Source organism: Sylvia atricapilla, chromosome 16, assembly GCF_009819655.1.
Source record: "Sylvia atricapilla isolate bSylAtr1 chromosome 16, bSylAtr1.pri, whole genome shotgun sequence".
Taxonomy (NCBI): domain Eukaryota; kingdom Metazoa; phylum Chordata; class Aves; order Passeriformes; family Sylviidae; genus Sylvia; species Sylvia atricapilla.
Window position 1 is genome coordinate 6190009 of NC_089155.1, and position 23440 is coordinate 6213448.

General features: G+C 49.5%; 2 protein-coding genes across 2 annotated transcripts in view; one reads left to right on the top strand and one right to left on the bottom strand.

Annotated features, from left to right (window-relative positions):
* Positions 1-7515, top strand: part of JPH2 (junctophilin 2) — a 31980-nt gene extending 24465 nt beyond the window's left edge. The window contains exons 4-6 of the mRNA XM_066330637.1: positions 2125-2870; positions 3993-4090; positions 4992-7515. Of these exons, the coding sequence (XP_066186734.1) occupies positions 2125-2870; positions 3993-4073 (827 nt within the window). The 3' untranslated portion in view covers positions 4074-4090; positions 4992-7515. The remainder of the gene's footprint in view (positions 1-2124; positions 2871-3992; positions 4091-4991) is intronic.
* A 6332-nt stretch (positions 7516-13847) lies between these two features.
* LOC136368680 (thyrotropin-releasing hormone receptor-like) lies at positions 13848-18163 on the bottom strand. Its single transcript, XM_066331048.1, has 2 exons — positions 17390-18163; positions 13848-14228 (listed from the first exon to the last, which is right to left on the bottom strand). Exons 1-2 carry the CDS (start codon positions 18161-18163, stop codon positions 13848-13850), a joined length of 1155 nt encoding a protein of 384 aa, XP_066187145.1.
* Between the last annotated feature and the right edge of the window lie 5277 nt (positions 18164-23440).

Consider the following 23440-nt stretch of genomic DNA (forward strand, 5'->3'; position numbering starts at 1 on the left):
TGGGAGATGAAGGTGGGGAGGTGAGTGCATGCCCTCCAGGCAGTTGGGGGTTTTTGTGTTGTAAATTATTCAGCAAGAGAAGAAAGCAGCAGGAGAGAGCAAGGAGCCTGGAGCTGCAGGCAGCCTATTTTGAGGAGCCTGAACAACTGTTGAAATGGCTTCCAAATAACTCACTTGCAGCCAGAAATAAATGGCCCTGAATGGGTCACCTGCTGATTGACAGGAGTGTGCAGGCAGAGCAGAGCAGCTGAAATCAGTGCCCTCCTTCTCCCCACTGCCTCTCTGAGTGGAGGCATTGCCTGCATGGACAGGAGGTAGCGGTGTGCAAATAATACCACTGACTTAGGAGAGGGAAAGGAACACCAACCCAAATTTCCCAGCCAGACTCAGGTCTGCATCAGTCCATGAGATGGAGGAGATGAGGGGAAGGACCTCAAGACAGCCAGAGACAGTGTGGCTCCAGGATCTGTGTTGTTCAGGAGCACAGAGCAAGCCCTGTACATCTGCACTTGTCAGCATCACTGGGGCTCAGCAGAATGAGGCCAGAGCAGGTGCTTTGCTTTCAAAGCTGCCCTGTGACCTCACACTGCACAGGAGGAACGTGATGCTCTTCTTGTTCTCACTTGCTAAGAGCATCCCAGTGATGTGTGGGGACCCCTCTCCCAGCACGTATCTGCATGTGGAGCACTGTGGAGGGTTGTTATTCCACAAGATATTCCCAGTTCTTTAGTGATGCATTTTGGTCGATATCTTCAGGCTCTGTCTGAATTCTCCTGACCCAGGCTGGGCTGCAATTTGCAGTAGGGTTAATAAGAAGTAAAGATTTAATGATGAGTGAAGAATTGAAGTGAGGCAGTGTTGCTAGCAGTGTGTCATAAGTCAGTGTGTGAGATGAGGCCAAAATGAAATCTGAAGGCCTGAGCCACCTCTTGTGATGGTGCCAGGTAATTTTGCTGCTGTCGTGGAGCTTAGGGCAGACAAAGAGGGCTGTATAACTTCCAACCCTGTTCCATATATAAGAAACATGTTTTTCCTATTACAATGGATGGCACATAGATCATTTGGGGACTCTGACTTTCCCAATGACACTGGTCATCCTGTGTATCCTGTGAAGTTACCATGCCATTTGACACCAAGGAAGCCACATGGAAGAGTTTTCCAGGCATTAAACAAACAAACAAACAAACAAACAAACAAAAAACCCCAAAGTTCATTGGGAGCTGTATCCTCCTTAGCCCCAGCACGACCCATCTGTGTGACCACAAGAAGCTGGGCTGCAGATTTTCATTGTTCTCTTTAACCTTATCTGCAGCTTCTGCCTACTCCTTCAGCTCTTCCCAACTGGACAGCCTGCAATAAGGCTTGGAGCCTCTGGGAATTCCTAGGGGCAATTCCTCCTGGCACCAGGGTCTGGTTTGGCAGTATCTCCTCTCCCAGACTCCAGCCTAGATTCTTGCACCATGATGTTAAAAATGCGTATTATAAAGTTGGCTTTTTGCAAATATTGGAATGAATAGTGTATGTATAAATGTACTGCATTGTGTTTTGTTAATGAGAGTTTAGAAAGGCGATGAATGTATTTTCTGATTGTGACATGGTGTGAATAATGCAAAGACTGGGTTTCTTCTTTGTGATGTCTGAAACTGACCAGGCCAAGAATTACAGAGAAGGGATCATCACCTTGTGGTCCTGCAGAAAGGCTGCTGGATTTCTGGTTTTATCAAAATAAACACAGCCAAAACCCATGTCACCCAACAAAGTAGAGTCGCTCACAGATAAATCTATCAAATAAGATTATTGGAGAAACTTAAAACAAAAAAGAATGTTTTAATATCTATTGAATATATAAACCAGCAAATCCTTAAAACACAGTAATTGAAAAGGACAGGTCTGCTTTCTAGTGAGGCACCCCAGCTGGAACGTTTGCTCTTATGTCTCCTAATTGTCTAATTTTTTTAAATTAAACTTACAATTTTTTTAAAAAAAGAGCAGAGCTCGTTTTTCGCAGTGGTCAGCACACCCGTTGGTGCTGGGGGCAGAGCAGCCGGAGCCCCGCGGGTGCCGTGGCAGTGTGTGCCCTGCCGTGCCCCGTCCGGCTCCTGACCCCGGCGCTTCTCTCCGCAGGCCCCGAGTACCAGAAGCGGAAGCTGCTGCAGGAGATCATCGAGAACGCGGAGCACGCGGTGAACATGGAGGAGGAGGCGCCGCGGCCCGAGGCCGCCCCGCCGCCGCCCACGCCGCCCGAGAGCCCGCAGCTCCACGAGCAGGAGGAGGCGCGGCCCCGCTCCAGCCCGGCCCCCAGCCCCGCCGGCACCCCTCCCGAGCCCAAGCGGCCCAGGGCGGCCCCGCGGCCGGACAGGGCCGTGCCTTCGGGCGGCCGGGCGGGCGGCGGGAGCCCGGAGCCCTCCGAGGGCGAGGGCCGCCCCGGTTCGCGGGGCCGCGGCCGCGCCGCCGAGCAGATGGAGATCGGGCCGCTGCAGCGCATGGCGCGGGAGCCCGACGTCGAGCTCTTCAAGGGCTACCACAGCTACGCCGTGCGGACGTCGCCCGTCACCCCCGCCACGGACTATGAGGAGGAGCAGTTCCCCGAGAACGAGCCGCCCTCCCCCGAGCCCCGGGGCGAGCCCCAGCGCCGGGCCGGCACCCCTGGCCCTCCGCAGGGCCGGGAGGAGAAGCCGGCCGTTCCGGCGGAGGCCAAGGCCGAGCCGCCTCGCCCCAAGGAGCCGCAGCAGCGGCCCAGCCCGGAGCGCAGGGCCGCAGACAGGAAGGCCGAGGCCAGGGCCCCGGGCCGCGCAGAGCACAAGGCGGCGGCCAAGCGCGGCCCGGCCCCGGCGGCGGCGGCAGCGCAGAAGGCGGAGGAGTGTGAAGAGGTGATGTGGGGCATCCCGGGGAGCCTTTCATTTATTGTTCGCCATGAGGTCTGGACCCAGAGCGATGCAGATCCCCTGTCCTGGGGCTGCGGTGGGCGCCAAGTGGTGCCCAAATGCTCTTTTAAGCATCATATGGATCATATGGACTATATGATCCTCTATAGAGTGTTGGCATCCCCCTCTCCTGCCGCCTTCCCAGCCTGCCCTGCCCGGATGCTTTGCCTGACATCCATAACCCTCCTGTTCTCACCTCCTCTCTTTACCTGGGCAGATAGGTTTTCAGACACATCGTATTTCAAAATTTGTGCAAAACCAGGCATCTTCCAATTAATTTTATCCACTTTTCTCACCTTCTTTTCCCACCCCATTACTGGCCAACTTGGATGTGAAAGTTGAGGGGGGAAAAAACAGGAAAAGCTCAAGTGTGTTTCTCTTTTACTCGTTACATTTACTTTTTTTGCTGTAGGGGCACCTCATGAGCTGAACCGTGGTGTTGAATCACCAGCCAATTTCCCAGGTTTAAAATATAGTCACTGAAACTCAATTTTGCTCTTAGCAAATACAGCTGGAAACCCAGACATTTTATTAGCCCTCTGAGTCCCATCTTGCAGCCCTTTGGACGTGAATGATTCCGATGTGACTTTAGAAAAGCACAGCTTGGAAATACTTCGGTCTGAAATTACAGCAATCTGACATGGGCTCATCTGTTAGGGTTTGGAAACAGATGATCTTCAAGGTCCCCTTCCAAACCAAAGCATTCTATGATTCTATGATATAAAAAATGGCAAGTTTACAAACACAGGCAATGTGGATGCAGGAGGGAGTTGGGAGGAGCAGCCTGACATGGGATCAGCAGTTCATGTTCTGCTTGTCAGGGTCTCCTTTAATCTAATTTAGCTGCAAAAGAAGCCTGATTTAACCTCCTCCAAATGAGTTTGGAGGGAAGAAGTAGGAATAGGATAGGATAAACATTCCAGTAGTTTGAAATTCAGGCTGGTTGTTAAGTGTCAGATTTCAGTGCATTAAGAGGAAGTGATTTTGGTATTTTTGAACAGCAGAATCAAGCTGTCTCCTCCCCTGGAGCTGTGGTGTGTAATACTTTGTTTTGGTTTTTTCCTTCAGGGACCTAACACAATTGTGATCTGCATGGTCATCTTACTGAACATTGGTCTGGCCATCCTATTTGTACATTTTTTGACATGATGAGCCTCTTGAACAAGGTAAGAAGCAGAATGAGATTTTTATCCTCAATTTGTAGATGTCACTGGATGTTTTAAGGTTAACACACTTTTCATGAAATGTCATAAAATTATTGCATGAGAGTATTTCATAATTACATAAATTTTCTCCAACTTAAGAACACAGACTTTGTTGATGGGATACAGTCCCACATATAGTTTTGCCTTCCCAGAACCATGAGCATGTTTCATGGAGTGAAAATTCCCATGCAAGAGTGTGTGATGTTAAATTTGAAATTTATTTACTGCAAATGCTTCAAGAAACTCTTACAATTTTCTGTTTCGCATTACCTGGGCTGTCCCAGGTAACTTGTGCATTGTAGTATTTCTTGGTGCTCAGACCAGCAAGATGCAAGAACACAACAGAAGCTATGAAACTGTGAAAACTGCAGCTCTAATTGCACCAGTGCTAGTTCTACAGCCGTTGTTATATAATTGTTTTACTAAAGATAAATATGAATCAAGATGTCTGTAAGACTGGAGCTTGCTCAGGTCTTCCACTTGAATTGGGATAAGGGTTTACATCTGGATTTGGTGGCAATAAAATCTTGTGAGGTTTCTCATGCCTGTGTTACTCCTACAGAGAGGAAAGTGTCCTGAGCTTGCACAAGACTTCTGTCTTGGGCTCAAATATTTCAAACAAATTTGCCATCAGGGCTGAGCCTGACCCTTGAGCCTCGTGTGAGTGTAACACAGGAGACACCTCTAAGCCCCTGTGAGGATATCGCCTGGGGGACAAAACTGCTCTGCTGGGCACTGCTTTCTCTCATGTTTTTAGTCTCAGCCTGTACAGGTGAAGAAAGCCTTGCAGACAGCTGTGGTAATGTGTTGGCCGTGTGTTTTTCTCTCCCTTGACTTTCCCATTTATCTGTGTCCGGGACAGGTGTTGCTGCTGGTGGAGACCTCAGACCTTGGCGGGGATTAAAGCTCAGCCACCTGGAAACACCTAAGAGGAGGACTTGAGATCCCAAGGTTGCCCTGCAAGCATCAACCTTAAATGAGTGTCTGAAGATCAGTTCAGTTTCCTCCTCCCAGGCTGTGGCTGGCCTCTGCAATCTACCAAGGAAAAGCCAGGGTTTCTGTGCTGTGGTCTCCTCTTCGTATAAAATAGCAGTTGCCTTAAATTATTCTCACCAAAGCCATCAACTGTCCTGCCATGCCAGGGATGAGGGATTTATCTGTAGCTGTAGGAAAATGAGTGAGAAGGTCTCATGCGTGCACACTGATGTGTTTTGTAACTCCCTTGGTTGACTGGGTGTCAGAGATTTTCCAAAGATTGTCATCCATGGCATGGAGATGAAGCAATACAGCAACCGGAGTGACTCATGAGAGCCGCGCTGGGGCTCGGGGCGGACGACGCTGCTCTCCGTGCCTGGAAGTCATCCAGAGGGATGAACAAAAAGTGTTTCCTTTCCCCTGTCACCTGGCATCATTTTCCATGTATGGAGGACTGAGAGGGGGAGCAAGTTGCAGTTGGGCTTGTTGAAGTGTGACCCGAGTCCTGCCCATGGTGGCCGGTGCACCAGGGATGGGGCCGTGGGGTGGGGTGTGAGGGACTGGTGGATCCAAGGCTGTTGGTGCCTGTGGGGGTGTTCTGGGTGGAGATGGGGCCTTTTTTGGGACCAGGCACCATCCAAGCGCTCTCCTGCCACCAGCAATGCTCTGCACAGAAGTGTCTTGCAGTGGGTGGCTTCCTGCTGTAATAGGGAAGGCAGTGGGTGTGCTGAATTTGTCCCTTTACCCCTTTTTTTCTCTGAAAACGTTGTGAGTTACAGTGAAAAGGAGGTTCTTGCTGAAAATGCCTCCGTACACCTGCAGGTTCCTCCTCATGGGCTGCAGGGGAGTGCTGGCCTCTCATTGCACCCAACAAACAGACTTTCCAGCCAGAGGATGCAGGGTGGCTACTGTGGGAGAGGTCACCTTATTCCTAAAAGAAAAAAGGTGCAGAGATGTGAGTGACTGCAGTGTGTTTGGGTGTTGGGCTCAGAAATATGCAGCAGCCAGGCTTCCAGCAATGGCAGAGTACAGTGGAGCACTCGTAGCTGTTGCTCATGTGTGTGAGGCTGAGAGCCCTGGGCGACTTGCACCGATTTTCCCAAAGCTGCCACAGGGAGTGACCTTTGGAAGGAGATATTTCCACCATGATCTGCTCTGATCCTTAGCAGTGCAAGCTTAGAAAGTTGGCACAGATGAAGTTACAGTTTAGTGTGAGGCTGAGTGCTTGGACATGTTTCTTCCTTCTTCTAAGAGCAATGTGTATTTTCTATCCCTTTTTAAGATAATCAGAGATGTTATTTATAGTTGGTTGTGCACCTCTGTGTATCGTGAAGTCCCACAGCACAGGACTGGGTGGGAAAACCTTGTTGGACTGGAAAGAATGGGGAAATGATAGTTAAGGAATAAAACAGATGCCTGGTCTGCTTCAAAGGTCAATCTGAAAGGGTTTCAGAGACAGAGTGGCAGACACACAGGGGTTTACACTCACTGGAGACACGGGGCAAAACCTGCCTAATTTATCTACTCTAGTTATGGCATAAGAGAGTGAGAATAATTCAGTACTTTTCTTTGTGAACCAAGTCTATTTTTTAACCTTATTCAGCTCAGGAACATTGCCACAGTAGCAAATACGTGGTACTAAGTGTGGGAGAAGTGAATGTGATCCTTTCCTAAAAGCCATGTGGCTGTACCAGTCCTGAGAAAGCTGTGCAGCATCATCTGCACTTCCACAGAGCATAGTTTAGTAGCAATTTGCTTCTTTTTTTTTTTTTTTTTTTTCTTTCCTTAAATATAAATGTATTGCAAACCCCAGGCTCTGCTGCCTGTGATGTTTTATCTCCATTTGCTGGCATTCACTTGCCAACTCTGCGGTTTCAATATGCCAGTTGCTTTTATTCACACCCAAGACAATTTCCACTGAGAGACCTGAGGGGCTTTTATTTATCACTAAGCACAAAAAAATGGATCTTTTTCAACAGTGCTAAGGTAATTCCCTTCCCTCCCTCCCCTCTTTTTTATGCATGTGATATGCACTCGGTAATGTGCTTTCCTCTTAGTAACCTTCTGAGAAAAGTAGGTAGATTTGCTTTTATGTGACATTTAACTGTATCCATATTGCACTGAGATATGGATATATATACATAGAGAGAGAAGAGCCCCTTAGGGATTTCATTTCCTTAGATGCAAAATACCAGATTTACCTCAAACTGCATGCTTTCAAAACTGACTAGGATTTTGTGTTATACTTTTCAGGTCTTACAAAGATGCAGATACCTTTCACTCTTCACACAAAAACACTTTCATCACAGATTTTGCAAGCTGTTTACTATGATCTGTGTACTGCTGTCCAGAGTTTTCTGTCAGTTGTTCTGCTGGATTATGTGCAATAATAAACAGTTACCTGCTCACTCCATCCATGTGGATTTTTGCAGGGGAATCTCCAGGTTTTTTTCCGTGTTGACACATTCACTGCAGTCTTAAAGCACAGCATAGTTCTGAATTTCATTGGCGGCACCTGGATGTTTTTTAGCTTTTTCTTAATTATCTGTTTCAAATTTTTGCTTTTTTTTATTGGTGGGGGTACTTTGCAAAGAGAGTTGTTTTCACTAACTGCTTTTCAGCAGCCTTGAAGGCCCCTGCCGCTCTCTGAGCACATTCCATCTGCTCCCATCTCTGGCAGGGGTTGCTCAGGGCCAGGAGGAAAGGCAGCTGGCTGGCCCAGAGCCTGCCCAGGCCATGCAGAGGGCTGCTGACAGGTTCCTTTGCTGCCTCCCGACCCCAGGGCTGCTGCCAAGTTCATTCCGAGCTGTGCGTCACTGGCTGCTGCTCCTGGCTGTGGGGAGGAGAGATTCTCCACTGCCTGTGCCCCATCCTCCTGCTCAGCCTCTTCAAACTGCCTGGCTGAGAGAAAAGCCAGGCACAAGGCAGAGGGAAATGGCAGCTGGGTGATTTATGGGGGTGGATGGATGAGCAGAGCCCAGCACCAGCCCAGGGCAGCAGAGCCCTGGGGCCTGAGGAATCCAGAGTAGCCAAAACCTTCAATCCTTTTTCTATTTCTGGAGTGTCTCACATGAGCAAAGCCGGGCTGTGCAGAGAGGCTGGTGGGACTCGGGCTCAGCCTTCATGGGCAGGAGTGCTGCCCCTGGCTTCTGTGGGTGTGAGGGGTCTCCTGGCAGATTTCATGCCCTGGTAGAGACTTAAGGAGCTGAGTTGGATGAGATGATGGCTTTACTCTCCTCTGGGCTTGCTTTGCTTCTGGTGTGGAAGGAACCAGCTACATCTCATTCATCAGTCAGGGGCAGCAGGGTCACTGGAGCTTGTGCACCTCATAAATCTCAGGCTGATGCAAGGAGCAGGTCTTCTGCTCATGCTACAGAGGCAGTAGGGTGGGAGGTGGGTCTGCTGCTGAAGCAATGACACATTGCTTCAAACGTATTGATAAAGGCAGAACAAAAAATCTGGAGCTTCCCCAGGGTAGGGGGGACAGTGCTGGGTTCTCTGCCTCAATAGCTGCTTGTTTCAGGGATAACATCCCCATGGTGTCCAGCCAAGTGTCCCCAAGGACAGGCAGGGAGGTGTCTGATATGTGAGAACCAGGCTGAAGGCACTGGGCTGATCCTGTGTCGAAGGGCAGGAGCCTTACTCTCCACTGGTGGGAGGGAAGGCGCAACCTGAGCCCCAGTGTCCTCTGACAGTGACCTGCCCAGGCATCCTGGGGATAGCCACGCTGTCCTCCACCGTCCTTGTGGGGCCTGGGGACTCTCAGGAGCCACCCCCCCTTTTGGTTTTCATCTTTGCACAGAAGGAAGGGTCAGAGCTGGGTTGAAAGTGACCCTGACCCTGAGAAGGTGCTGAAACATGCAGAAGGGTTCCTGTGGTCCTCCCTGGTGCAGGAGCCCGGAATGGGTCTGGCTCCACACCACTGCCTTTGCTCCAGGACCCTTCCTGGAGAGAGCCCCAGGAACATTAATGCATCAGGGAACAGGCACCACCAGCAAGGGCATCCCATGCCCAGATTGGGGCTGGCAGCAACGGGACTTACTGTGGAAACCTCTCCTCTCCTCTTCTGTCAGAAACGCTGGCGGTGCACAGCTGGAAAAAAGTTGTTTTTAATTTGCTTTCTCTGAGCAACCACCCACACTGTGCCCAAAAGGACAGGATCAGCCAGCTTGGGAGCCCCGTGGGCCCTTGCTGAGGACCTCACAATCATGTTAGCACCAGGACCACCCCAGGGCCTTCTCTTGGAGAGGGTAAAGTTTTTATAGACTTCACAGCTTGTGTTTTCAGGCATTAATTCCCTATTCCCACCAGAGCAGCGAGCAGCCACTGGAGCACTCATAGCATCCTGTCTCTATAGAAACAGCACACTCTGAGCCCAATTCATAGGGTGGTTATTAAAGAAAATCCATCAGTTATAAAGCACAAATTGCCTTTAATACTTCTGCCCATCACCCGTGTCACAGGGACCTGTGGTGTTGCCATCATGTTCCCTCTCTCAGGCAGTATCTGGAAAAGCACCCCAGATTTGGGGCACAGGCAATGCCCTCCCATTGAAGTCTTCCTTTAGACCCTGGCAGGACAAAAATGTGTAGGGCTGGTTAACTGCTAAACTGAGGGTATTTTAGGAAATTAAAATCAGTCCTACAGGACTGGCCAGATTTGATCTGCTGTGTCCCAGGGCAGTTCTGGAACTCCTGCCTTGGTTTGAAGAGTCCTGAGGGGCAACCCTGAGTTAGTGTAAGCCTGAAGGCAGGACTGGAGGCAGGACTGGGGGCAGCGCTGACCCAAGAGCCCTCCAGAAGCCTTGGGAAGCAGGAATTGCAAAATAAACAACAAGTAACTCTGAGTGATTGCATTAATATTGCTGTAGGACTATCTCAAAGTTTTATTAGCACCTTTTTAATTTTGTGATGTGCTCGAACTAATTAGTTCAAAGAAGCAGCTGGGGCCAGACCAGATTGAAAAAGTGCTGCATCCAATTCTTTCCCTAATGTGTGGTCCATCCTTTCTTGTGGCTCTTAAAAAAATTAAGCAGTTGCTCAGCATCCTCTTTGGTGATCTGAGTATTATTCTTTTAACACTATTTGATCTTAGAAACATGGTCAGGTGCCACAGAGTGGAAGCCTGTTCTGGTTGCAGGGAGGTGCTGGTGTTTTAATCCCTTGTTTTTAGGGAACTCTTGGAATTCGTGGATTACTCTGTAGTTAGGACCAGGAGCAGGCTGGCTTTCAGAGTGTTGGCCATCATCCTAGGGGAGAGACTCTCCCAAAAAAACACCTGCATGGCCAATCTATTGTGACACTGGTATAGATGTCCTATTTCCCCAATTTCCCACCACCCAAATCAAGAGACAAAGTAAGAAGACAACCTGATAGGGGCTTTAACTGCAGATTTTGGTAAGTTATTTAAACTTGTGTTTTGCCGGAGTAAAGAACCCTTGCTGAGGTCTCATCCGTGCTCTGCATACAGGTAATTACTGTGTGGCCTCTATCACTGGGACCAGCCAAATTCAGGTAAATGTGCTTGATGTGGTGTCTCCTAAGCTGAAACTCCCTGGTGAAGGCCAGGAGCTTCAGCCAGCCTGTGGTTCTTCAGGCACAGAAACCTCACTCACCACTCTCCCATCAGCTCTTCCCCAAGCCTCTGCCTCCTCCTTCCCCCTCTCTGCACTACTCACAAATTCTTCCCCTCAGCCCAGGGCTCTGCAGCACTGCCAGATCCCTCCTCCTGCCAGGGGACTTACCCATTTGTAATTGAAGAAACCAGATGGTGTTTTACCAGGTTAACAACCCCTGAAAGGGCAGGGGTTAGAAATAATGAGCTTTAATTAGGAGAGTAACAGATTGGATCATGTTGAGATGCACTTCAATGCGATAAATTACTTAGGAGCAATAGATTCTTTATTTGCTGGCATGTTTATAAACTCACAGCCCACACTCATGCTGTTGAGACAAATAAATGCTGAGGGTAAAATACAGCTTGAGACTTTACGAGCAGGGTGGGATGTTGCAAGGTACAAGGCAATGCAGGCTGCAGCTTCAAGGGACCTCTCTGTTTTCTTATAAGGAATTAAAGTTTTTATTCAGACCCTGAATATCCAAAGGCAGTTACAGTGATGAGATGTTTCTTTTAATTCCTTTCTGCTAGTGATTTATTTCCCAGCAGTATGTATCTCTCAACCAGCATCTCCTTAGCAAGCTGAGTGCTGACCTTCTGCCTCCACTTCCACCTAAAATCTCTCAGCTCCCCTTAAAGTGTCAGAATACATGCAGGGGGAAGGACCAGGAACTCATTGCTCATCTACAGAGTTTAATGCTCTGGTGCATTTGATGGAGATCTCGTGGTTCCAGGAGAATTTATCTGCCAAATATTTCTCAAAAAATAGCAAAGGGTCATGCAGTACTTGGCAGCTAAGGGCAGAAAGAGGAGAAGAGAACCAGGTTTTAATTGAATCTCAAGTATGTTGAACATAAATTTCAGAACTATCAATTGGCCTGAGGCTGAATTTTAATTAAGAAAATAATGCTTTTGGGGCATCTCCATCTGAAGGGAGAAGCAGAAAGGGAAAGAGTGAAGATAGGAAATGTGATGAGGAGGTGGAAAACATCCTGCTGGAGATACTTCAGCATTAAGCTGCTCGTTGTGTTTGCAGAGATCAAGGCTGGCTGTCAGACTGCACATCCCATGCCTGAGAAATGCCTTAGGTCAGGATGCAGGTGGGATTCCAGGCTCCAGCAGTGAATCCCCACATCCAGCTTTCTGCACTCACAGCTTCAGGGTGAAGGGCTGGAGGACACAGGACAGCCCATTCCCGAGAAGATGCTGCCTGTGCTCATGGCCCCAGGGAGGCACCAGCAGTCACCCAGGGATCCCCTTCCCCCTCCTCCACCTTGCCCTGATCTTACTGCTCTGGTTTGTCTGCACAGGCTTTTATCACTGGCTTGTTCTGAGCTGCTAAGGAAAAATCTGTTCTAATGGGGGGAAAAAGTCAGTACTATAAAAAAGATGGTTACAAGCAAATCCTCACGTTTTTGCTGAAAACACCTACATTTTCTTCCAGAAGTAAATCCCTAATCTCTGTGCAGAACTTCTTTAACAATAATAAATAGGAACTCTGTTCCTAAATTCACATTATACAATATACACAAAACAGTGCAAATATAGCATGAAACCTTAAATTCCAAATGTATTACATTTAAATAATTGTAAAAAGCCAATGTTCTCTTCCCTCATCCTCTGTCTATTTTAGGGGCAACATAGATGGTTTAATAACATGCAATATAATAATCATACATGGAAAACCTTCCTACATACAACAAAATAGGTCCTGGACAGTTCCAACACCCTGAGGAAGGTCTTGTCCTGACTCACCCAGTGAAGTGATTTCCTGTAGATGCAGAATGGTTAATTAACATCTTGTGCCCTTGAAAATATCACTCACGTATTTTCCCAAGTGGATGCAAAATTCTAAGCTCTTTTAACACCATAGTTTGGTGAAAGCCAGACTAGTGAGGCTGCATTGGCTGTTCAAGTAATACTTCACAGTCACTTGAGGTTTACTGGCGGTAGAAACTTGTTTTATTTGGCAAGAGCACTGGGTTTTGGCTCATGTGTAATCTTTTTGATTTTACTCATAGTCCAGATAGTCTCCTGCAAGTCTGGGGCAAGTGTCCTTGGACTGGTCTCCTGGATGCTGCAGGGTATGAATATCTACTTTGCTTACAAGATGACAGCAGCAATAAATACTTGTGTCACTAATCACAAAACACTTAATGGACTTCACAAGTTATTCCCAGGAAATAAGAGAATTTCTTCACCTGCCATTGAAATGCACCTGTAGCTGGGGCAGAGAGCAACACTGCCCTGTGGTGCATGACTACACCACACTGGGGCTTATAGGGCAAGAGTACAGTTTCCAGCTGAAGCAACCAGAGGAATTTGGACAAGAAAGGTAAAGTTATCCAAAAGAAACTCAGACCACAACGTTGGAGTACTTCTGTCACATTAGGGAACACCATTAATAGTTTGTTCATTATTAGTTTGTTCATTATTAGTTTGTTCATTTTAACAAATCTATCTGGTCTGGACCTGTAGTTCTGTGCTATCAGCACTGTGTTTCCAGAGACAAGCCATGAGGCTCCTGACACCCAGCTGTGGATATTCCTAATGTAGGAGTCTCCTCCTTGAGAGTCCCTTTACAGTCAATGGCTTCATATCTTGGGGACATTCATCTCCTCTGTAGGGATGTGTATTCCTCACAGGAGGGTGTTGAGATGAGAGGAGACACGTGAAAGTGCCTAATTGTCCCCATTAACTTCAAAAGGACTCCGGAGGAGCAGCTTCCATGAGGTGTCTGTTTCACAGGCACTTCAATTTGGGTAGGAGAGACTCACTCTAAAAAGAGGTGTATTCTTTCCTTGAATGCCCTTCTGTTCCTGGGATTCCTTTCAATGCTTTTGGCCCAGCTCAGCATTTGCACGTAACACAAAATGGGGTGGCACTGCTATATTTAACAACAGATGCTTTAGAAATGCTAAATATTGACATGTGCCTAACGCTTCACCAAACAAGAATAAATTAGCACTAAGAAAAAGCCAATTAATTCCCTTATAACAATTGTTTTGTTAAATGCCCTGAAGATGTATTGAATGAAGCTTGCTGCAATGCCAAAGCAATTCCTCTTGGCACTCTCCCAGCACAGCGTGTACAGCCACATATCTCCCACTGCTGCGTTGTTTCAGGCTCACAGGATTTGTTTATTCTTCTGTGCAGGTGCAGGGAGCCTGCTCACATCCTCCTGCTCGGTGAGGATGTGGTCAGAGCTGTTGTGAGAACAGTCCTTCACAGCACTGTAGTACACCGGGGCGGTGGACAGGGCAGGCTGCTCAGCACTCCTCCCCTGGCACTTGTACAACTTCCTGAAGGCAGCCCTGAACTTCTGTGACATGAGGTTGTAGATGATGGGGTTGATGGCACTGTTCAGGTAGATGCAGAGGCGGCAGAAGAGGAGGAACCAGGTGTTGAGGTACGGAGGGTCCACGAAGGAGTTCACCACCACCAGCGTGCGGTAAGGCAGCCACAGCACGGCGAAGAGGGCCACCACCACGGCCAGCATCTTGGTCACCTACACACGGGGGAGATGCAGAAAGAGAAACAGCCAGATGGGGCTAAATCTCCAGCAAAACCTTCCCACCTGGAGCACTGGTGCAGACGGCTAGTTTCTCTTTCTAAGCATTTTAAAGAAACACCTGTTGCTGTTAGGGATATGAAAGAAGTACACTCACTTCAGGTTGAGAGGTGAGCAGAAAAAAAAGGGCAGTTTATTATGATTTGGGGTTTAAATAGGATTTGGGATTTGATCAAGGATTGGGAGATGAGAGGAACACCTCTCTGACCCCAGTGGTCAATTCAGTAGTCAGTTACAGAGAGGTATGTGAAAAAAATTTACTTTTGCTTATGTTACATTCGTGAGAGACTCCACTAGAAATAGGTAAACAATCCTCATCAGAAGGCTAAAGAATCAGGGCGACAAACACCCAAACCTATTTCTTGCTGAAACCACTTTAATCGGGAAATAATCTTGCATAAATAAAAACAGAATTTATAGGTTGTCATCTGCCACTGAAGGGCCTCTAAATCACTTTAGAAAAAGTATTCACCATCCTTGAAATGGGCTGGGATAACCATGGGAATGTCTGTACCAGAAAGCAAATTTGAGAACTGTTCATAACAGTAAATGAATGGGGAAAATACTTGTCTAAATGTGGGGACCTTGGTTTTAGGGGTGTCATGGGGTACACTTCATCTCCTTCTCCAGGGTTTCCTACAGCATCTACATTGTTCCAAGGAATGGGCTCCTGGTACAGAGCAACCCTCAAGCAGAGGAGAATGTCAGGAATCTTATACAACTTGTGCTGATATAGGGCTTTACTTAGCTACTTACCATGGGTTACTTTAATTTTCATCACACTAGGGGAGTACTACATAAACATATCGGGAACAAAAGCTATTCTGAGAACTCAGAAGTGAGCAGTAATTGCCCTCAGCTCAACATAAGCTCATTTGGGAAACTGGGGTTTTGCACTGAAACAGCAGTCTTCCTAATAATTTCAACAGCTATTTCTGGTAAGTGACAATCCTCCTCAAACAAATACTAACCAAATACACGTGTCCCCAAGGAGGAAAGTATGACTAAACACTGATGGCACATGCATATCTAGGCAGTGGTGATTCAAACGTCAGAAGGGGAGTTGTGCAATAATTCAGTGGAAGTCATTGCTTATGGAAACAAAACTCTCTGGAAGAAAGGGACTATTACCACGCTGTGGCCAAAACAGAAGGGGTTTGCTCTGTGTATTTAATGGAAATGTAAGGACTTCCGAAAATAAGATCTTCCAGTGATACAGTGAGTGCTGAGGCTGTTGCTAAGACTGAAGCTTGTTTGCTGTCACAGTTTGTTGCCTTTTGGGAAAGATACGAGAGAATGTACAAGTGGTGTCTCACCAAGCTGTGTCCAGTCTCTGCCCTTCTCCCCAGCATCCTCCCTCCTTGTTCCTGCACCATCACTCTGAGTGGTACATCCTTTTTTTTAGGAATCCCACTCCCTCTAGTGGTCCCTCTCCGAGAGGAGAAATACGGACTTTGAGGTGTTCGAAGAAGTGATAAATGCAGCAAAGCTCATACCTTGTGTTGTCCTGTTCAGGATTCGGGTGCTTTTAGAAGCACCCCACAGCAGCCCCAAAAGCAGTGCAGTCCTGGGCTGCGTAGGAGCACAGCCACAGAAAAGCTCCCTCAGCCATCCAGGCAGGGGAGAACAATGGGCACCTCTGAGAGAGCCCCTTTAGGACCTTTCCCAGGGAACTCTGGGCATGGGGCCTGGAAGAGCCAGTTCCCCTATAAAGAGAAGCCAGAGGAGAAATGCTGATGTGAGTGCCTGTACTCTGGTCAGAGGCACCTCCAGAGCTACACACACCCACCAACTGGAAGCCCTGGAAAAACTGCTTCACAGTTTAAAAACTGATTGCCATTTTTATTCCTTATGATGGCAGCACTGTGATGTCAGGCCATTCAGGGGGAGTTTTTGCATGCTCAGATATTTTGGGAGATAATTACTATCTTGAGTAAACTCCTGGTGTAACAGTAAAGAGATCACAAGATATTTCCAGGAGCTGGAATGCCCCAGCAGCCACTTGTCCTAGTGATGCTGGAGCCCACTCCACAGCACAGCATTGCAGGGGGAGCAGCACAGCCCCTCCAGCAAGCTCCAGTCGATCAGTCAAGAGCCCAACACCCTGCCCAAAGCTCCTGCAGCAGCCAGTGGTCATGGGAGAGCAGGCAAATGCTTTTGAAGAAGTCAATGCTGCTTTAAAACTTGCAGAGAAAAAAAGGGTGGAAAAGCTGGACTGGAAAGATTGAGAAGTTCATGAAGAAATACACGTTCTCTGAGCTGTTTGCTTCCCCTCTGTGACCCTGACTCGTCTCTCCTGGGGAATGGAGGTTCCTGTGCAAGGCAGGCAACAAGCTACTGAGCTGGAAACACGAGGGCTCCAGAGCAGGCTGAAGTCTGCTTTGGGCTGTCAGGAAATCGCTACAGAACCAGTGATTTCAAGGACTCGAGCCAAACTCCCAGATTCAACCCTTTCCTTCAAAAGTAGAGCTGAATGGGCCCTGACTATTCAGAATGGGACTGTCCTTGTCTCGATACTGAGCTGTCCAAAGGGACAGGACACGAGGCAGTGATTGTCCATGTGAACAGAGAAGGATGAGCAATGAGGACAGAAGGAGGTGGGAGGAGAAGGATCTGGGGGGACAGCAGGCAGAGAGAGACACAGGAATCCTGAAATGCAAACACACCACTGTGACACCGCAATGACTCCCCCACCTACACGGGCTGGGGGCCTCCAGCCAGGGTTGTGCTCAAAGGGAAGAGTTCTCCTTTCCCTTAGCTCCTTTAAATCCGAGTTCACCTGCACAGGACACTGTCTGAGACGTGAGTCCCGCTGACAATACGTGACCCAACCCTCTCCTTCTCAGGAAGGCAATCAGTAACTAATCAGCCAGCAAAAGTGCCTGCACTCCTGCCTCTCCCGGGCTGGACTCCCGTCCTGCTCTACAAACCCGACCAAAGCTGCGGGAGCCCATCTGTGTTGCTGGGCTTGAGGGGCTCCTTTGCAGCAAACCAACGCTCCCCACTCCCTCCACGAAGGGGAACAAAACGCTGTGGCAGAGCAGCCCAGAGCAGAGGTGCCTGCAGCCCGGCACGCCCAGACAGCCGGGAGCCCCTACCTGTTTGCGGGAGGCCAGGGCCGCCCTGCTGCCCCGGCAGGAGAGCTTCAGCGAGCTGCCCTGGGCCGGGGAGCAGCGCTGCGGGCTGCCGGCCACGGCGCTCAGCAGGAGGATGCGGGCAATGAGGCCGTAGAGGACGGCTGCCAGCCCCAGCGGGATGACATAGAAGACAGCAAAATCCAAGAAGTAAATGGGCATATAAAGGCTTCTGGAGACTCGGTAGCCGCAGATGACCTGAGCCCCGTCCGAGAAGGTGACCTGGGTGGTGTCCACCAGGAAGAACCACATGAGGCAATAGAGGGAGGTGAAGAGCCACAGCGAGGCGATGATGCGCCTGGCGCGGGACACGGTGCACAGGAGCTGTGCCTTGATGGCGTGGCAGATGGCGATGTACCGCTCCACCGTGAAGGCGGCGATGGACCAGGCGGAGATGTTGATGCCCAGGTACTGCAAGTAGGTGATGCAGAGGCAGCCGGCGTAGCCGTACACCCAAGAAGCCACCACTTCGGAGATGTTGGGCAGCCCGGCCGCCAGCAGCACGATGAGGTCGGCCACGGCCAGGCTCACCAGGTAGCAGTTGGTGGGGGTCACCATGTGCTTGGTGCGCAGCACCACCAGCACCACCATGGCGTTGCCCGCGATGCCCACGCCGCAGATGAGCAGCACCAGCAGGATGGTGACCACCTGCAGCTCCAGGGGCTGCCGGGGCATCCTGCCCAGGCTCTGGTTGCCGCTGCCCAGCGCTGCTCCCGGGCTGGCCGAGGCGTTCTCCATGGTGCCCGCAGCCAGCGGCGCAGCCCCGAGCACCCTGCGGCGGCAGCGGGGAGCCGGGGCTGCCCCCGAGCCCCCTCCGCATTCCCGCCCACCCCGGCTCCTCCCTCCCCGTGTTTTGTCCACGATTCACCCCAAGTCTTGCAGCCGCCCTGGTCCTTGCATCCCTGTCCCGTGCCAGCTCTCCTCCTGGACAGGCAGCGAGCGGCCAGGATCGCCCCAGTCCCGGGACTCTCCAGGAGCTCCCATGAAACCCCCGGGACTGTCCCGAACACCCAGGCTCCCTCCAGGACTCCCCTTGGCCGCCGGGAGCCCAGGGAACCCCCAGGCCTACCCCAGGACAGGGGACAGCCCCCCAGGGCCACCTCGGTCCCCGGGACCCCGCATCGCCTCCCGCCAGCATCCCCCGGCTGCGCCCGCCGGGTCCTAGCGCACCGCTGAGCCGGGCGGGGGACCGGGAGGAGGAGGAGGAGGAGGAAAGGAGCCCAGGCAGGGGATGGGAGATGCAGGTGAGGGATGGCAGGGGGCAGAAGCGCAGAGGCTGACAGTGAGTGGGACCCCGGATTGTGGGTGCCCATGTCCCCAGCCGAGGCACAGGCTTCACTGGTCCCCTAGGGCAAGGAGAGCTGAGGGTGAGGAGTCCTTCATTCCTCATCCTCAGGAGGATGGGAGCAGCGCGATGCCAGTGAGACCCACAGCCTTTCCTGTTTCCCTTGGGCTGGAGCAGAGGAATGCCGGCCCTGAACACGGGGTAGTGATCTCCTCATGCTGTCTTTCCTGTAGCCATCCCTGTCCCAAACAAGCACAGTGTTGCTTCTGAGGGACAAGGCTTAACCAGTCCTGGACTGCCAGATGTCAAATCTTTGCAACAATGAGCTGGGGTATCTGGTATCTCCTTGGTGGTCAGGCTGGGAGATCCAGTGTCTCCCTGATGGCCAGCAGGACCCACAGTTTGCTGCCAGCTCCATCCTTGCTCCTGATGTCTCTGTGATCTGTCAGAAAATGCATTTTCAAATTGAAAGAGCAATTGTGCTGAGGGCCCCCTAAACTGTGGAGTGGAGGAAAGGACAGGGGGTGAAATCTCTTTTTTATTAGATTGGATTTCAATTAAAGGCAGAGGTGAACTGTTAATCCCAGATGCTGAGGCATGTATCCAAAGTGAAGGATCATTCTGATGCTGGGTGATTCAAGTCCAACGTTTCACAGGCAAATTTTTAAGCCTGAGCTGGACAAACCTGGGTGGATAAAATGCCTTTTGCCTCAGCCCAAGGAGCAGCACTCTGTCCCCAGGCTTTGACTTGCTGTGGCAAATAGTATTTCCCTCTTTGTTCTGGGAAACCTTTTGCTGCTCTTTGGCAGACAACAATCCATGTAGTTTTTCAGTACTTCCCATAATATTTGATTCACTTTCAGATCAGTTTTAAAGGGCAATTATTCTCCTCTTCTTTCCATTTGGTTTCCTTAGGGCTCCACTGGCAGCCTGCACCAGGTCCTGTGTCCTGGCCAGCCTCACATCCCTGCCCTCTACAGCCCCAGGTTTGGGAGGCATGGCAGCTCCTGTCCCGTATTGCACCTTTGTGGGAAGGGCTGGCAGCGTGGGCACGTGTGCTTGCTCACATAATCCAAGGGGCTCTGCATTTCAGTGCTCTGGAGTGACTCTAGCACAGACACGACTCCAGCACTTCATCCACTGCTGCTGTTTCACAGTGATGCTGGAAGTCCTCGGAGCTTGGGCTGTGTCATAGAACTATGTGTGGGAGAGGAGAAGGGGCAAACCTGGTAAAAATATCCTGAGAGGGCAGTTGGGGTTCATTTCCTTCCTCAAACCCATGCCAGGAGCTGGCTTTGTGGAATCAGGGAGCAAACCCAAGACAAACTCCTGCAGACACAGGAAAAAGCTTTGTTTTGGTTCAGACCTGGAACACTGTGCAGGATAATTGCAGGTAATTATTTCCCTGGCTGCTTTGCTCTGTGGCACTGACAATCCAGCAGTTATTAGTGCAGATAACAGCAGCGTTAAAGCACCCCACTGAAGCAGCTCCTCCGGCCAGTCCCTGAGCTGCTGTGTCCATCACCAGGCTGGAGGGAATGTGTGTCTGCCCAATGCACTCACTGGGGAATTTTGTTGTCAAAATTGTGAGGTTTGCTGTGATGACTGGTTAATATTCCCTTTACAGTCTCCTTCAGTAACTGTGATGTTCAGGATGTGACTGAGGTGTGTATTTAAGAGGCTGCCCAGCTTGACACTTACATAAAATATTTTCTTCCAGCTTGACTTAAATCTAATGTTTTGATGGCCAAAGACATAGATCTTTTAAACTAACATTCCCTGTTTTGTGCTTTTAACACACATCAGCATTTCCTTCCCTCTTGGCATCCTCTATAAATACCTCCCACCACCCACACTCTCTGAAACATCAGGAAAGAGAAGTCTTCATTTTTCTGAGGTCCCCAAATGGGAATGACCATGTCCCTGGGTGCTGGCAGGGCTGTTTGTGGAAAGGAGTGTCTGTGCAGCTCCGTGGCCAGATTAGCAGCACTGTGCCCAGGCTGAGTGCTCAGGAATTTCAACATTTGGCTTCAGGATGTCCATGAAGTCTTCTTGGAGCTCATCCCTCTCACAGCCTCACTGGGCACCTCTCTTAGTCCTACGTACAGAAAAGTACTCTGAGGCTTCATATATTAAATAAACAAGGATAAAAGAAAGTGATCCTCCTACTTAAATCTGTGAAAAACTTCTTTCCATTCCCCTGGGTTTCATTGCTACAAATATTAAACCCATAAAACTTCTGCTGTTAGAGCTGGGGCACAGAGGCTGCATCTGTGTGCTGCCAGTGAATGTGGAGAAATGGAATTACAGAAACTACAAGTGGTTCTGAGACACTGGTTACAGGGTTTAGGGCCCTGGGCAATGGCCATTTTTGAATTGCTAGTGATGGTGGGGAAGTGATTCCCACTTCTGCACTCCTGCAGCTCAGCAGGGACCAGGCAGGAAGGTGCTGGTGGCTGTGCTGGGCAGCCTGAGGGCTGCCAGGTGCCAATAGAGACGGGGTGTGAGTCAGTCTGACAGGAGCAGCAGTTATTGCTCGATCAGAAAGACAAAGGAGAGAGAAGTTCTGTCAAAATCACCTCCACGTGTTTCGGAGTCACAGCCAAGAAGTAAATTGCTTTGGGGCTTTCTGAGTTATTGCCTTCAAAAATCAAGCAAAAAAGGCAGTTGTCAAGGAATTAAACAGATGCAAAATAGATCTCGGTTTGTGCTTCATGAACACAAAAATGTGGGAAAAAATGCTCCTATGAGGACAGAGATGGCTTGTTAATTCCACGTTCAGGGAGCACAGGCAGCTCTGTGAGTCATCTCTGGATCCTCCCTTCCCTGTCTCACTGGCAGAGTTTCCTCCTGGCTCCTGGGTACCTTCCTCTCTGGTTTGTATAATCTCTTCTGAAGATCTGTTGCTATTAAATCTGTGATACACCGTGTCTTGCAAATGCTTACAGGACACAAAGGAACTGATGATTTTTCTTCAGCTAATAACTGTAATTTGAGTTTTAAAAGAATGTCAAGTGAGGCCACTTTCACAAACAGGAGGATTATCCTTTCTCCCTTCCCCTGCTTCCTTGCTGTGTTTGCAGCCTGAGACCTCAAGGAAAAAGCCTCTCACTGGCCCAAAATTATCAAAAGATGAAAACAGATGTTGCAAATGAGGGTCTTGGCCAGGGCCAGCCATTCATGAGCCTCTCATTTCTGAGTGTAGTTTATTTGTGAACTGTGCCTACTAGCATTTTACTAAGTGCATCCTTCAGATTCTGCTCCAGGATGCTCCTGGAAGGGCTGAGCAGCCTGAATAATGTTAAAAAAAAATAAAAAATGTGCAGCAACAAGCATTGGACTGATTTGATAAGTCAATGAACCAAACCACTGGGGATTTATCCAGCTCTGCAGGGAATACCAGAATAGGAAAGGATAAAGGACGTCCTGTGCAGGTTTGAGTGAGGCCAATTGTACCTGAGACACAGTGTATTTTACAAAACCTGTGAAAACAAATATTGTCATCCTGTGTGCCAGGGGATTCCCCACCCTGTGCCACCAGCAGTGCTGCTCTGGGCTGGCTGTGGGAGCCTGGAAGTGCCATGGGGGAATGGGACCAAAGTGTCCCTTCCCCTCCCATTGAGCCCACGGGTGGCATCACCTGCACACCCCATGGCTCCTGCAGGACTTGGGCATCAGCCACAGCATCAGATCAGGGGTCACAACTCCTGTTGTCACCAATAGACTCTGCCACCTGCTCCAGTGTGCTCAACCCTCCAGGATATCTGCCTGGATAAGCAAAAAGAGAGGAGCAGGTGGAAGCCTCGGCTTTCAGGGCAGCACAAAGAAATGGAAGCACTGGGAGTCCTCAGTCTTTCTGGAGTCTTGGTATCTGTAAGAGGAAATTGTGGTTTGGGCAACCAAAGCTGAGCCTTTGGCAGACTTGGAGCTGTGCTGTGAAAAGGGACATGTCTTCTGATGTGCTTTTGGGGCACTTTCTGTGACGTATCCTCCCTCAATCTCCCATCCCAGTGCTCACCCCGAGGACAGCACGCAGGGCAGGATGTGCCTGGAGTCAGGCCAGAGACTGGCAGCTCCCAGAACAGTAATCAGGCTGGAGGGGCATCCTGGGGGGGATAATAGCCATGATAATGGTGAGGGGAAAGAAAAGCTCTTCATGCAATATTATGAAAGAATAAAACTCTGGCAGAACAATTAGACTGCAATTATGAGTTATTTCATATTCTGTGACATCTAAATGTCAACACCATAACCCTGTAACAACAAGCACTTGGTACAGCATGCTGTGCACTCCTGGTGAGCACAGCAGCCTCCAGCTCTGCTCCTGCTCCCTGTCCATGCAGGCAGAGCCATGACATACATCAGGGAGGAAACATGAGGCCACCCACACCCTCCAGGTCTGGGCTCATAGGATGACTGCACGTCCCCACCAAACATGTGTGACAAAATCGGGGTGACAAAATGCCCCCAGTCCTTAGGTCAGCACTGGTGCAAACACCCAGGAAACACTGGAAATGGTGTCTGTGAAGTTCTTCATCGCTGAAGTCCATCATTGCATCCTACACAGCTGCCTAGGGCATGAAAGGACAGAAAAAAACCTGATTAAAGCTGACCTCTCTGGTCCTGCTGCTGCAGATCTTCCCCCAAAATATGTCTCTGATCCATCAGCCTTTGCCCTCAAAGCTGCTCTGGTTAGTCCAGAAGAACAGATGGTGAAATTGCAGCAGCTC